The sequence below is a fragment of the Rhipicephalus sanguineus genome, chromosome 1 (genome assembly GCF_013339695.2).
Source record: "Rhipicephalus sanguineus isolate Rsan-2018 chromosome 1, BIME_Rsan_1.4, whole genome shotgun sequence".
NCBI classification, from domain to species: Eukaryota; Metazoa; Arthropoda; class Arachnida; order Ixodida; family Ixodidae; genus Rhipicephalus; species Rhipicephalus sanguineus.
In genome coordinates this window covers 225,365,232-225,381,025 of record NC_051176.1, presented here as the reverse complement: position 1 = coordinate 225,381,025, position 15,794 = coordinate 225,365,232, and the positions used below count along the sequence as shown (strand labels likewise).

The window sequence follows — 15,794 nt, the reverse complement described above, 5'->3', positions numbered from 1 at the left end:
TCGCTGTATATATGTAGATTAATTCCGAGAGAGCGCGTTGGACCTGCTGCAAAGTATTCTTTAACTTATTAACTATAACTTTACGGTAATTCATCATATTGCTCGAGAAATGTGAGCTCCATTCGACATGTGGAAACGTTGGTCCGCAGCCTGTTTAGGGGTGGTCTTAGGCACCGCACATTTGAAGATGTCGTTTTTCCTAGAGGACCCGCTACAACTAGGAGAAGCGCTCAACGACTTTTTATTACCTTCCTGCGACACACGGGTCTGCTGAATACCTGGTTACGTAACCCTATAATTCATGAGATGCTCAGGAGGAACAATTGCCGGGCATGTATGCTAGGCTAACCCCGTCTGCTACAACACCACCACCCGCACCACCTCGTGTTATAACGTCCTGTCAGAAACTCTATATTTATATGGCTCTGATAATCTATCTATCTATCTATCTATCTATCTATCTATCTATCTATCTATCTATCTATCTATCTATCTATCTATCTATCTATCTATCTATCTATCTATCTATCTATCTATCTATCTATCTATCTATCTATCTATCTATCTATCTATCTACCCACCCACCACCCACCCACCTGTGAACATGTGCACCTGCTTCCGAACACTCTTCCGTTCTTTTTCAGTGCACTTGTTTACTCAAATCTGCGTGCTGTTGTCTCCTCTTCTGTGTCTTCTTTTATTTGTGTCGCATTGTTTCCGTGCCCTTAGTACGTCTTCAGAGTTTTTCAGCGCGTTCTCGTGTTTTCCTTGTGTAAAGTAACTCAGCGTGATCCTGATTATAATCCCCCGTCTCTGATCCCAGTGTGCCGAATGCTGCCTATGCCAGATGAGGGGCCTTATGCGAGTGTGAACTGTTCTTTTGTGTTTCTCTTTTATTGAGTGGTTGGCCAACTTACGGCTTCGAGGTCATTCTTTCTCGCAACAGTTCGTTTCGGAGGAGGGCACGCGTGCGTGCTTCGTAACTCAGATCTGCTGGTGCAGTACGGCTACCGCATCCCGGACGAGACGGAGAGAACGATGATCTACGTGAAGGTGCGGTTCCGAACGAGTCGCGACCGCTGCTACGTGTACCCGATCCTGTGCGTGCGCCCCAGGGAGCCGCAGCCCTTGGCGCGCATCAACCCTTACCCGATCATAGGCGCCTTCCTGCAATGCGTCAAGCTCAGGATGGGTCAGGTGTGCGGCGAGCCGTTCCCCATGGTGTCGCGCAGCCCGGCGTTCCCAACCCCGCAGCTGCGCTGGACGGCCAAGGACGCTCAGGTGGGTATTCACCTCACTCGCAAGGCCCAAATAGAACGGTGTAGCCAAAAGTTAAATGCGACATGTCGCACGAGCAGTGTCGCGTATTTTCTTTACCGTGCCACGCCATTCGCCAGTAGGGCCTCTTCAGTGGAAGCGATGTCTTACGTGCAGGTCACATATACATGCATATGAAAAGGCGACGTGTATGAGAATCCATCATAGTCAGTCAGTCAGTCAGTCAGTCAGTCAGTCAGTCAGTCAGTCAGTCAGTCAGTCAGTCAGTTAGTTAGTTAGTTAGTTAGTTAGTTAGTTAGTTAGTAGTTAGTTAGTTAGTTAGTTAGTTAGTTAGTTAGTTAGTTAGTTAGTTAGTTAGTTAGTTAGTTAGTTAGTTAGTTAGTTAGTTCCGAGTATTCACGAAGCCTTTATTGTACGTGAAAGCATATACATATAGAAGTGCAGAGAGCTGCGACCTGAGAGCCACATCATATATAAAGACCTTCGGTGCATATTTTCAGAGAAGTGACTAGAAATGCACGCCGCACTAATATGAAAAATAACTGCTTTATGGCCAGGTATGCATAAGAAAAAGCAGAATAGCTCAAGAAATTTGTCGAATAGGTTGTTGTTATGCTGCAGGTCACCCGGATGCACGGACGGATCCAGAGGCAGGGTGGGGTGCACCCCACTCTGCCTCTGGATTACCCTCGGATTACCCCCCTCCCCCCTCACCCCATGGGGTGAGGGGGGAGGGGGGGGTAATCCGGATGTCTTGACCCCGACCCCATTATTTTTCAATGTATGCCCACAAGAAGAGGGCCTATGAGGTTCTCCGATAAGCTGACCGCCCACTTTCCATAAGCTGATCCCTGCACCAAAGTAAGCTACGCCCTAAAGTAAGCCAAAGTAAGCTACGCCCAACTAACCACTTCTCTAAAGCTGTGTGGTGCGCGCGCGCGCGCGCGCGTGTGTGTGTGTGTGTGTGTGTGTGTGTGTGTGTGTGTGTGGTGTGTGTGTGTGTGTGTGTGTGTGTGTCGTACGCAAGGGCACTTCATCGGTGGCTGACGTTCGCTCGCGATGCGTGCAAACGTTCGGCCTGATAAGAAGGTGATAGCTGCAGTAGCAATGACGAATCGTGGACGGCACATTTTCTACGCACGTGAGAATTTTATAAACTTCTGTACCATGCTGCTAAAAAGGGCGAGCCATAGCAACAAGCCAACCAAGCGTTGCTGCTAAGCAAATTTTACCTTCCCGACCAGCCCCTTCCTGTCACATACACAACTTTACACATTGTGCCAGTTTTCTTGACCAGCGAAAAAAAATTCAATTCTATGGTTTTACGCTCCAAAACAACGATATGAGTATGATGCACGCATTACAGAGCGAAGAACGTCTGTGAGCTCGGATTTTCCTTAAGCAATGACGGCGGCTCCTTATCGCTGCTCCGGGCGAGGAGAAGTCAAGCTCGCATCATGCGTACTGATGTAAACTATACAACGAAGCTTATGGACTTTCAGATGTCGCTTACGTTTTCATCGCGCAGCTTGCATAGATTAGTACGGTGCATGGAAATGTGTATGCTCTCAGATCCCGATCACAGAATTTAGGTGTGTACGGCCCGGATTTTTCGATAGCATATATACGCTTGGCTAAATATGCTGGCTAAATGTGCTAAATGGCTAAATATATGTTTGGCTATATATGCTGGCTAAATGTGCTGCCGTATCTGTTGGCCATAGTCGACATTAGACGAAGTTTTTTTAGGTATAGGTCACGCATGTTGGCAGTAATTTGAGCCGCAGGCATAAGACAAGCACTGCATCAAATGTTTTAGGTGTAGTAATAGTACCCATTACTTTTATAGAATATTGAGCCAAACGCGTCAGATCTCGTTTAGTCTAGTCATGCAAGCTCCTCAGCGGTGTCTAAAAGCAACGAGTTCGCATAAAACATATCCAAATACGGAGTAAACGAACAAGTGAAGAGAGAGTAAAACGTTTGTAAAATATATAAACGACCTGCATGGTTGACGAGCTGCGCGTCAGCGCAGCTGTAGGTAGATTGGAGGGCCACTATTTCATTCCACGTGGACGCTCCCAAGTTGTCCATCTGCAACTGTCAAGGTTGTACAGTTTATCATCGTGCGGGATCTTCTTATCGTTAGTTGTTCGTACTGTAGTGAGGAAGAGAAAGAAGAGCTTCCGCGTCTGTTGTTGCTGTGCACGCGATCTACCTTCGGCTTCTGCCGGTGCTATACCTCGACTGTTTAAGACGTCGCCGTCGCACAATAAATCGTCGTACGACATCTGGTGGAGGTTGCTGGAATCCCTGGCCTCAACCTGGAACTTCGCAACCGAACGTTGCCAGCTGTTTCAAGCACTATGACCGACGCTGTTGATAATCAGCCTGAAGCCGCCGCCCTTCCCACCAGCTGCGGCGCCGTCCAGCGGCAACGCGACCCTCCAGTCTTTAGTGCAGCAGGTGAGACTGACGCAGAAGACTGGCTTTCCATCTATGAGCGCGTCAGCGAGCACAACAAATGGGATGACCCGGCCAAACTACGTGCGGTCATCTTCTATCTCGCTGACGTTGCGAACCTCTGGTTCCACAATCATGAGCGTCAATTACAGACCTGGTCCGCTTTCAAGACAGCATTCACGGAAGTCTTCGGCCGCCCCACCTTGAGAAAGCTCCACGCTGAGCAACGTCTACGCCAGCGCGCTCAACTGCCTGGTGAGACGTACACCAGCTACATAGAGGATGTCGTGGACCTTTGTGCCCGCGTCGATTCCTCGATGAGCGAAGAGGACCAAGTGAAGCATGTCCTCAAAGGCATCGAAGACGACGCATTCCAGATGCTTCTTGCGCGAAACCCTACTTCTGTCGCGGCCATCGTCACCCTTTGCCAGAGCTTCGATGAGTTGCGTCGACAAAGGGTCCTTGCGCGCAGCGCTGTTGCACCTGCCAACTCGCTCTCGGGTCTCACGCTTGCCACCAACCCGGCGTCCGATATATCCCTCTCCGGCAAGATTAAGGACTTCATTCGTGAAGAGGTGGCGCGCCAACTGTCCATGCTTCCGCTAGGAGATCGCCCTGTACAGCCTGCCACACCTTTGGCTGATCCCATCAGAAGGGCCATTCGCGAGGAGCTTGCCGAGTCGCTACCTTTGGCTCAACCATTCGCTCCCGTAGCTGCACCTCTGACTTATGCTGCAGTCGCAGCGCGACCTGCGCATCAACCGTCGCATTTCCTGCCGCGATGCGACCACGAACATCTCCCCCTCCTTTGTCGCCCCAAGTTCCACCTCGAAGCCATTTTCAGAACCCCTGGCGCACACGGGACAACCGACCCATATGCTTCGCTTGCGGTTTCGCCGGCCACGTCGCACGCTTCTGCAATCGTCGCATGCCTTCTGCTCATCCAACTGTTGCAGTACCTGGATACGGCTACTCGAATGATGATACCGCTAATGCCATGCGTTCCAACCCAGACTTTTCGCCGCTACCGCGACGTCCTTTCGCCAACCATCGATCACCCTCCCCACGTCGTCGCTCGCCTTCGCCCTTACGTCGTCGCCAGTCGCCCAGCGAGGGAAACTAGCTGCTGCAGTTCCGCAGGCACGAACTGCAAGCTTCGCGACTTCTACAAGGCCTGCACAGTCGCCGCGCAATTTATTGGACGTTATAGTTGAAGGAACTGCCGCAATAGCGCTTATTGATACTGGGGCTGCCGTTTCTGTCATCGACGAGAAGCTTTGTAGAAAACTGCATAAGGTCACCACCGCCGCTGTCTGGCATGCTACTGCGCACTGCAAGTACACAGCATGTAGCACCGCATGCTGCGTGCACCGCGAGAGTGGTCATTGACGGCGCTGTATACGTTGTCGAACTTTTCGTGCTCTCTTCATGCTCCCATGAACTCATCCTCGGTCGGGATTTCTTGTCGCAACATCGGGCCATCATAGACTGTGCCAGAGCCGAAGTGGCGCTTTTCCCATTCTCTGGATCCGTACTGCCCGACCCTTCTGCAACTAAAGCCGCAAAGCTCACTGTTGTATCCAACACGGAAGTACCGCCCGAAATGTCGGTCCTTGTGCCCGTATCTTGCTCCGCCGCGACCGACGCCACCGTACTCTTTACGCCGTCGCCTATTTTTCTGCGTCGGAAGGCTCTACCTCTCCCGTTTGCCGTTCTTGCCACTGAATCCGGATTATCATCTATGCTTGTCTGCAATCCGTTTAAGCACCCCGTAACCTTACTGCGCGGAGAATCACTAGGTCGTGTTCAGCCCATTGACCCAATTCACATCCTTGAGACTTCTGACGACACGCCCTGTTATCAGCTCGACGCCCTTACTTCCTCCGAGCATTGCACCTCACCATCACTGTCTTCGCCGTCGTCAGACGTTCTTGAAGCCGCCTTGGACGCCGATCTGCCGGATTCATACCGCCGCCAAGTCCTCGCCCTGCTTCAAAAGTTTCGGTCATCGTTTGATTGCGACCAACCATCCTTGGGACGTGCGGCGAGCATCACTCACAGCATCCACACTGGTTCCCACTCTCCATTACGCCAGCGCCCATACCGCGTGTCGGCAACGGAACGACGGGTAATTAGCGAGCAAGTCGACGATATGCTGCAGCGTGGCGTCATTCGCCCCTCCGACCACAGTCCTTGGGCGTCTCCTGTGGTGCTAGTACGCAAGAAGGACGGGTCAATCCGCTTCTGTGTGGATTATCGTCGGCTGAATAAGATCACTCGCAAAGATGTCTATCCGCTGCCTCGGATAGATGATGCCCTCGACTGTTTGCAAGGCGCAGAGTACTTCTCGTCTCTGGATCTTCGCTCGGGCTATTGGCAAGTGCCCATGGCTGAAAATGACTGCGAAAAGACAGCTTTCGTTACACCTGACGGTTTGTACGAATTTACCGTCATGCCTTTCGGCCTGTGCAACGCGCCCGCAACCTTCGAGCGTATGATGGATACAATCCTTCGCAACTACAAGTGGAAAACATGCCTCTGTTATCTTGATGACATCGTCGTGTTTTCGGCCGATTTTCCAACGCACCTCATTCGCTTTGGTGAGATACTTACCTGCCTGTCCTCTGCAGGCCTCCAACTGAACATCAAAAAGTGCCGTTTTGCTGCCCGTCAGTTAACAATATTAGGGCACGTTGTATCAAAGGATGGTGTTCTTCCTGATCCCGCCAAGCTTCGTGCGGTCGCAGAGTTCCCCAAGCCCACTACTCTTAAGGCACTCCGCAGCTTCATAGGGCTCTGCTCTTATTTTCGGCGTTTTGTGCGCAATTTTGCAAGCATCATCGCGCCACTTACCAATTTGCTTACCGCAAGCAACGGCATCTCCGCGTGGTCAACCTCGTGTGACGAAGCCTTCGAGCAACTACGTCGCCTACTAATTTCTCCACCGATCCTTCGTCATTACGATCCCACAACCCCTACAGAAATACACACGGACGCCAGCGGCATCGGACTTGGTGCAATCCTAGCGCAACGGAAAGACGGCTACGACGAGTACGTTGTGGCGTATGCCAGTCGCACTTTAACGAAGGCGGAAAGAAACTACTCCGTCACAGAAAAGGAATGTTTAGCCATCATTTGGGCTCTCGTCAAATTTTGTCCATACATCTACGGTCGCCCTTTCGACGTTGTTACCGACCACCACGCCCTTTGCTGGCTGTCCTCGTTAAAAGATCCATCAGGACGTCTCGGGCGTTGGGCGCTTCGCTTACAAGAACACGACATCCGCGTTGTCTACCGATCGGGCAGGAAGCACTCTGACGCCGATGCGCTTTCCCGATCGCCGATACCTGTCGACGTGGCCTCCGCATCGATGTCTTTTGCATCCGTGTCCCCCATCAACGTCGCTAACATGCCCGTCGAGCAGCGAAAGGATCCATCCCTTTCAGCTATAATAAACTTCCTCGACGACCCAAACACTACACCCTCTTCTCGAACACTTCGTCGCCAAGCCGCTCACTTTGCTGTGCATGACCGCATCCTTTACCGGCGAAACTATTTAACCGACGGTCGCAAGTGGCTACTCGTGATTCCCCGGCACATGCGTTCTGACATATGCGAATATTTTCATGCTGCCCCTCATAACGGGCACGCCGGTGAGCTGAAGACGTATACTCGGCTACGACAACGCTTCTACTGGGCCGGAATGTATCGCTTCGTCCGCCAGTACGTTCGAGCTTGTACAGCATGTCAACGACGAAAAGTTCACCAGCGGCCTACTGGCGAGTTACAACCGCTGCCCTGTCCGGCTCGTCCCTTTGATCGCGTCGGCATAGACCTATATGGTCCTCTTCCTACAGCTCCTCGGGTAACCGATGGATAATTGTAGGAGTCGATCACCTCACGCGCTACGCCGAGACCGCAGCACTTCCAGCCGCTACTTCGCGCGAAGTCGCATTCTTCATTTTGCGGAACTTCGTTCTTCGACATGGAGCGCCACGTGAACTGCTCAGTGACAGAGGGCGCGTGTTCCTTTCCGAAGTAATACAAGCCCTTCTCGCTGCATGCAACATCGTCCACCACAAGTCTACAGCCTACCATCCGCAAACGAACGGCTTGACGGAGAGGTTCAACCGTACTCTCGGCGACATGTTGACTATGTACGTCGCCTCGGATCATAGCAACTGGGACACTGTTTTGCCGTTCGTAACATACGCGTATAACACTGCCACACAAACTACCACTGGCTTTTCGCCGTTCTTTCTACTATATGGACGAGAGCCCTCCTGCACATTGGATACATTGCTTCCGTACCGACCCGACACTTCCGAGTGCACAACGGTGTCCTGAAGCGGCCAAATACGCAGAGGACTGTAGGCAGCTTGCGCGTACACTTACGACCGCCGCTCAAGGTCGCGAAAAGCTGCGGCATGACAACGAATTGTCTACACAAGATTTTGCGACCGGTTCACTCGTTTGGTTGTCGGTCCCACCTCACAGCCCTGGACTTTCAACGAAGTTTCTTCCTCGTTATGATGGCCCTTACCGCATAATCGACCGCACATCCTCTGTTAACTACGTCGTTGAACCTGTGACGCCATCCCACGACCTCAGACATCGCGGTCGTGACACGGTGCATGTCAGCCGACTCAAGCCATATTACGACCCTTTGATCCTACCTGCGCCGTAGTCGCCAGGATGGCTCCTTTTCAGTCCCGGGGCCATTGTAGTGAGGAAGAGAAAGAAGAGCTTCCGCGTCTGTTGTTGCTGTGCACGCGATCTACCTTCGGCTTCTGCCGGTGCTATACCTCGACTGTTTAAGGACGTAGCCGTCGCACAATAAATCGTCGTACGACAGTACGTATAGATATTCATCAAAATGCTTGTATGATAAAGTCCATGCAATAGACTGCATAAAGCGTATGTCGCTTCTGCGACTTGAAATCTTATATCTTAATGCGGGCGTTCCGACCTTTTATGGAGCTTTTGTTGTCATTTAACGTTTCCATACCTTCGGTTTCAAGTAATAAAGAAGAATAAAACGGCAATTACGTTCGCTTTGGCTGAAATTTACTTAAAAGTCACCGATTTCTAAGAGCCACGGCAATACGAAAAACACTGAAATAAATAAAGAATAATAATAAACGAAGATAGATATCGTGGGTCGTTTTTTGGAACAAAAGAAACGTTCGCATTAATGGAAAGTGCTGCATAGCTTGCTTCGCCGATTGTCTTCCTCGGTATGACGGTGAGTGCATTGTGAAATATACGAATTTGGTGCCTCGAAGACGAAGTTGAAAGGCAAAAGACAGCATAAAGCAAGCACAATTCGGTGGCCAACAGGATGCGCTTCGCCGCTCAAAGAAGAGTGGGTGCTTTTAGACTCCTTTCCATAAATATCTCCAGATAACGCCGAGAAACTTGGCTCCTGCAAGGACAAGTATAAAGGCGATGTCCTTTTGTCCCATAAACGTTTTGCCCACTTAACAAATATACTCTATATTTGGGACGAACAAAAATTATTTAGTGGTAGATGCTACTCTTTTGAATTTCACGCATTTCACCATAATTCAACTGCGAATATCGTGCAGTCGCATTGCCACACGCGCCGGTGCCTACAACATCTCGTGTGTTACGCTATAAGCGTTAAGAGCCGGGAATTCTACCCGGACGGCCGGCTCCAGCGTGGCTGGACTTACCTCTGCGTCAAGTTGATAGCAGTGTTTGTTTTCGGCTTATATATCGGGCTGAGCCGGATCGAGTTATCGCTGAATAACTACACGCGCTGTTATCACCTGGCCACGGTATCCTTCCTTTCTTCTTTTTTTCATTAAATGTAAAAAAAGGAGGAAGGCCTGGCTATAAGTAGGGCCGGCTGTGCCAAAATCGTAGGTATAGAAAAACAATCGCAAAAAACAAAAAAACGAAACAGTATAATGGAAATATAAAGTACGAAAAAATAAAATACGTTACTTTGTATACTTGCACTACAAGAATAGCGCAAATATGCACAGGTAATGTGGATGGATGGATGGATGGATGAATAAACTTTATTTCGGTCCCTCGGAACGCGACCTAGCACGTTGCGGACCGCTCCCACGTCGGAACAGAAAGACCAAGTCCCTCTCATACAGGAAATTAGAAACGCACGTTAACGACTGTTCAAAAGGAATTTATCAGTTCACTGACATCGAGAAAATTTACAGCTCTCCTTGAGAGCCAACTTGCTGAGGCACGACCAGGACGCAAGCACTTTCAGCACAGATAAAGGTCGCCTATCGAAAGCACAGCGTTGCTTCTCACGTGGACAGTCAACCAGACTCGGCTTTGCATAAGCTTCCTTGGTGCTGCAGTTCGGGCACTCAGATGATGTCATTTTTTATGCGATGCAACAAGGCGTATATAGGATTCCTCGAGGCGTAAGCTGCAATGTAGAAGCGCGTTTAATGTGCGACCGATATTGAGGTTTACTGAGATTTGTGGCCGAGGATCAGTGTATTAGAGATATATATGAAGAAGGCTTTCCAAGGTCACCAAACCATGTAGTTCTGCGTGATGTCGCGGTCACCCAACGCAAAAGTGGAACTCTACTGTAAGTTGATCGTATGCTATTTTGTCCCGAACAAATTTCAGACTATCGCATGTCACTCCATGATGAATACATAATGCAGTGTTTCAGCGACGAAGCAAAGCATTGGGTGAGGGTGTAGGGAGGGGGGATGCATAGCATTGGCCCTATTTTACACGCGACTATAGCTATCATGCGGAAACCGCCAAACGATACGATGTGCGATTAAACGGGTATAGTATGGAGGAAGCATGTCTCCGTGGTGTACAGCAACATAAATGTAACTTCCCATCACTAAACGAACACAATGTATACTTAACAGCGTAGCGCTTTGTCTCATAGAGTTCCCAATTTCTATACCAATAAAAATGACGTTTTAAGCAAGACGAATGCAATTGATGAAAACAAGCGCATGCACTGGCTTGAACAAGAGGAGCCTTTCGCTTGATAAAAAGTAAGTAAAGAATAGAAATAGAGGAAAGGCCGCAACTGCTGTATCGGGTATGTTACAAAAAATTACACACCAAACAATTTAAATAAGGAAGTAGATTCAACATATATGATATTAGGACAATAAACGGAGCGGCCACAGCAAATTAGTACTACATGTACTGGTCAATAAGCAAATCTATACACAGCACGCGTTCGCGCGAATAAACGCATACAGAATACTAAGGCGATGTCCTTGCACGGGAACACACATTGGTGTCGGACATGCCAGTGAGCAGGCCGTTCTGCCACTTTCTCACGCAACCGATAAAATCCGGCTCGTCGAGTCAAGCACCGGTCGTCTGGCTTGTGTAAACGCTAGCGAATCGGGTTAAGTGAACGTCGATGCGGGTTCTGCCAACCTGCCTGCAAGGAGTGGGCCAACTCGCGTGCAACCCACTTGCGTGCAAACCTGGTCGCGTCTAGATGGCTTGACTATACTGAGTCCAAACTTGAACGTAACGAATTACATGCGATCAACTACTTGCACAAAATCGATTGCATCTTTCGGTAGTTTCGTAATTCATCTATTACTTTTTTAATCGGTAACGCTCAGTGTAATTATTGCATTAGTTTTGGTTAATCAAACAATTACATGTAATCAGTTATTTTATTCACAAGACAAGCTGCGAAAGGCGACGAAGCTTTGACAACTTGTATGTTCACGGGAACTATTGGGCGCGAGGACATACCGTGGCGCCGTCATGCGGATGCATCCCTGTGACGTGCAAGGTTGGATTGCTCCGCCAGCCTCCTCCCGCTCAGCGCGCAGCCGCTTTCGCGTCTACTTGTTTATTATTATTGTTGTACCTCACTTTGAGGAAGACCGTAAAATACTGCTGCGGCTTCGTCACTGACTATACGAAATGCCAAATAAGTGCTCACAAAAAAATATTACGTCCTCATAATGCCTTAGACAGCGTCCTGACTGCCGGCGTCGTCTGCTGTGGCCACCGATATGGAAGCTACGAGGGCCGCGCACGCTGATTTTGTAAAAGGTAACGTTGCGTCGAATGGCCTTTAGCGCGTGCTTGCGGCAATGACACAGTTTTTTGCTGCAAGAAATGCGTGTAACCATGCAACTTCACTCATTGTAAGTTTGCATTTAAAAGGGGCCGCGGTTGACACGACAATCATGGGCAAATTTACATTCCTGTTTAGTGCACATAGCCCTATGACGCACGACGACAACGGTTTCTCCGCTTTGTGGGAAGCAATCCAGCATGATTAGAGATTCATGCAGCTGCAACCTTTCTCGTATGATTGGAGACAAACGCACGAGAGCCATATGTACGCGCGCGCCTCATTCAGTGTTGTGGCTAGATAACATTCCACATGAGTTTGTCTGCGGCATTATTTCAATATCTATCTGTTGCTTCTCATTGCACGAATTTTCTAAGGTTGTCACACGTACGGTGCATGTTCGATCGCCACCGAGCCACATCGGGATGAAAATTTTCCACAATTGACTCCGTTACACAGCTTGCACAAAGGGGAAATCGCGATAAAAAAATACGGTCCCGATCGGGCTCGATTGCGATAGCAAATGCACCGTGTGCCGGCCAGCCGTATTACTTGCGCACTTGAATGGCCATGCTGCAAGGTGTAGCTTACCGTGGTCTAAATGGAAATTTTATGTTGCAGTGAAAATACCAGCTTCCAGCATTCATAAAGCTTCATTGATAAGCAGTATGACACTTCGCGGCTACTGTGAGAAAGTGAATCAGTGTTTGAAGCTGGCCATGTTTTCGCCTGTAGCGTAAAAGAACATCTATAGAGAAGAATAAGTGCCACTGGCTATGGGCTCATTTTACAGAAATAATCTATAAGCAAGGAAACCCATGGGCTGAAGTCGAGAGTCTGACGGAAGCGCGTGTGGTCGGGAAAAGACGTGAGGACAATTAAAATGAACACGAGGGCAGGGGGGGGGGCGCAAACTGTGGTGGAAGTTACATCGGCGAGACAGGTACTTTCAGCAAAGACTCAAGCAGCACATGTATGTCGTAAGAAATGGTTCTCGAACGCAACTGGCCGAACACGCAGACAGCAACTGGCCACGAAATAGACCGGGATAAGGCAATGATAACGGAAAGACAAAAAGAACTGGACTTCTCGGCTTTATCTGAATCTCTGACAATCTAGACACGGCACACACGCTTAACCGTCATGACGACAACTTTCCTGACGTGTCCGTACGTTGCTTACGTCAAATTTTAAAACATACGTACCGGACTGCTTGCGCATTCATTAGTAACTGTGAACAAGGCTCCCGGGCGGGAGCCGGGACGTCTTGCTTTTATGAATATTCGTGGTCGGTGTCCCATTTTAACACCATAGGACTTGAAATAACAAAAACAGAAACGACAGGTGACAGCGGCATCATGCTCGTGAAAAACAGGGTAGCGATCAAAGTGAAAGCTCACGCCTGGCCCCTTCGCGTACGTAGTGCACTGTGGCACCGAGCAGAAGAGTACCAGGCCGCGACAATATTTACTGCACTTTTCTGGATTGTGTAGTCTCTTGGGGTCCACACACAAGAAGTGAAAGCAAAACAACGCTGTTCAAAAGCGAAAACGCCGCGAAATCGCGGTTATAACAACGAATTCAACCGTCCGCTTCCCTTCGCTAGAGCGAGGCGAGGCCACGTGATCCAACTCTGCACGTCACAGCAATTGCAGCGCCCGCGTATCCAGTGGTGGGCCTCGCGTCCAATACACTCGCAGTCGTGACGCGGCAAACTTGCGACTGCGCTACACGTTCCCATCTGCAAATGTGGGCGCTCCATTTGTTCCTGCATCCTAATGTTTCACCAAGTACTGGCCGTTGACTTGAACCAGCGCAGGTATGTCTCCATCGAGAGGGTCACATTGGACGTTGATGTCGGGCAGCCGACTGTGGAAGTTCCGCTATTAAATTGGCCCTCCCGGGGCGCTTTCTCTCGAGTCCTCAACAACAAAGAAGAAGCGGTGCGCTAAATAGAGGATAGAGATCCAGGGTGGGCGTAAGCCATAACTTTAGGATTAACATCTACATCTAAATGCGAGCGCTGCGTCACTCAGTACCCGTGATTTTGTGAATAAGGTGTTCGTGTACGTTACAGCACCGCCCCACTTTCGCTCAAATATTGCGCTAACTTTCAATGTCGTTACTGACGAAAATTTTGGAAAAGAATCGCCAGTGAAGATAAACAAGGCGCAAAGGGCCGTAGAGGAGGCACTGAAAAATCCAGGTCAAAGATCATTCTATTTCCTGTATTTTTTTCAGCGTACATAATGATTCCCAGCGACCAGTCCTGCTATATCACGCGGCCCTGAATGCTGCACACACTACACGCCGGTTTCGCGGAACAGCTGTTGGGTCGAGGGCATACGCGCTGCTCGAACCACGGGAACTTGTACTCAGTTAATTGGCCGCAGGCTGTATACAATAGCGTGTAGCGGTGTGCCACAAAGAGGCATGCCGAGACGCGTTTCCTCTGCAATATGTTTGCGCGAATCACTGCAGCCACCATACTGGAGTGCCACCAGCAGAAGTGAATGTCTCCTTACCTCCAGCGGTGCTGAATACTGATGTTGGAAATGTGAATCAAAATTGTGTCTGTCATGATTCGTCTAGTCGTTTCGTGTTAGGATATATCGTTAAAAGTACTGAGTGTGACGTTAACCAACAAAGAGGGTGTCACTTTGCAAGGGGCGTGTATGGAAAATGAGATTAAAGGCGATCTTTTATGTGGGCTGCCTTCTGCATACGGCAATGCAGTAATACTTGGCTCGCATTGACGATGGCGACGCTGCCTGAATACCATGTTCAATAATAGTTACAGAGCCATTTTAAATTGTAAACTAATGTGTAAAAACGTGACTTGAGCTACGTAGTAATTAAGCAGGCTTCGTCAGTAATCGGTTTTTATTTTCCCAATCTTAGGTGCGCTTTTATTTTCCTTTTCATTACAACTCGAAAATCCGGCTATTTTTTATTTATGTTATTGTACAAGTTGAACATCCACCGGCTTCATTCGGCGGATAATTTATCGCGTATAGTTTACCTTTCTTATCTTTTTTTTTCTTTCACTACCTTGTCACTTTTGTTGTAGACGTCAACACATGCTGTATGACTTCATATCTTGCTCATTATAACTGCAGTTGTAACCGATATACAGGATAAGAGTTTACGAAAGAGCTCTATAACAAAGGCGCAAGGTCATGCATAGATACGATGATGTTGCTATGAAAGAATTACAAATGGGTTCGTTTCAAATGAGAACACAAATTTAATGCGGCTTTATTTGTGTCATTGTACGTCCATACTGTATAATAGTTCCAACGAATAGTATAAACCAATAAAAGAAAAGAAGAGGACTCCATGAACACGAGTTCGCGTTACCATCAGTACATTTGTGGCGGCAGCGCGAAGTCTGCGGGGGTCATTGCAACGATAGGCAAAAATGACTTAAAAAAGAAAAAAAAAAGTCATTAGGGCGACATGCTAGTAAGTGACGTTGACTTCGTCAAAGGGCATATGTACGTATACCTAGAGGCTCCCAGCTGCGTGCCGATCGCTGTCGTAGCTCTCCGGTAAACTAGATTTCTGTGGTCTTTTTCGGTTAAAAAGAATGCTACAAGAAAAAAAAAAAAAAAACACGGCGTACCTTTTCCGGCTCAAACCGGAAACGCTGAACGCTATAGTAATAAGCCATAAATATAACATACAATGAGGCACTTGGCGTTGATAACGAGAACAGACAGGCGCTCGATGACCTGCTGGAATGCGCGAGCATACACAGGTTTGCAATATGGAAAAAATAGCCGCCGTAAATGCAACTCCTAATAATTAATGTACGCAGTGCAGTAATGTTGCAGTGTGCTATAGTTATAGAATAAGCTAGCTGAAACTCAAATGTCTCCTCGTATTTCTGTGTACTATACAAGCAAGGATAATACTAACATCAACTAAGAGTATCAGTGATACGGACACCGGATGTTTGTGACCGGAGGCGTGC

General features: G+C 48.7%; 1 protein-coding gene across 1 annotated transcript in view; it reads left to right on the top strand.

Annotated features, from left to right (window-relative positions):
- Positions 1-15,794, top strand: part of LOC119381671 (uncharacterized) — a 46,615-nt gene that overhangs the window by 11,325 nt on the left and 19,496 nt on the right. Inside the window, exon 8 of the mRNA XM_037649447.2 lies at positions 1,003-1,281. Within this exon, the coding sequence (XP_037505375.1) occupies positions 1,003-1,281 (279 nt within the window). The remainder of the gene's footprint in view (positions 1-1,002; positions 1,282-15,794) is intronic.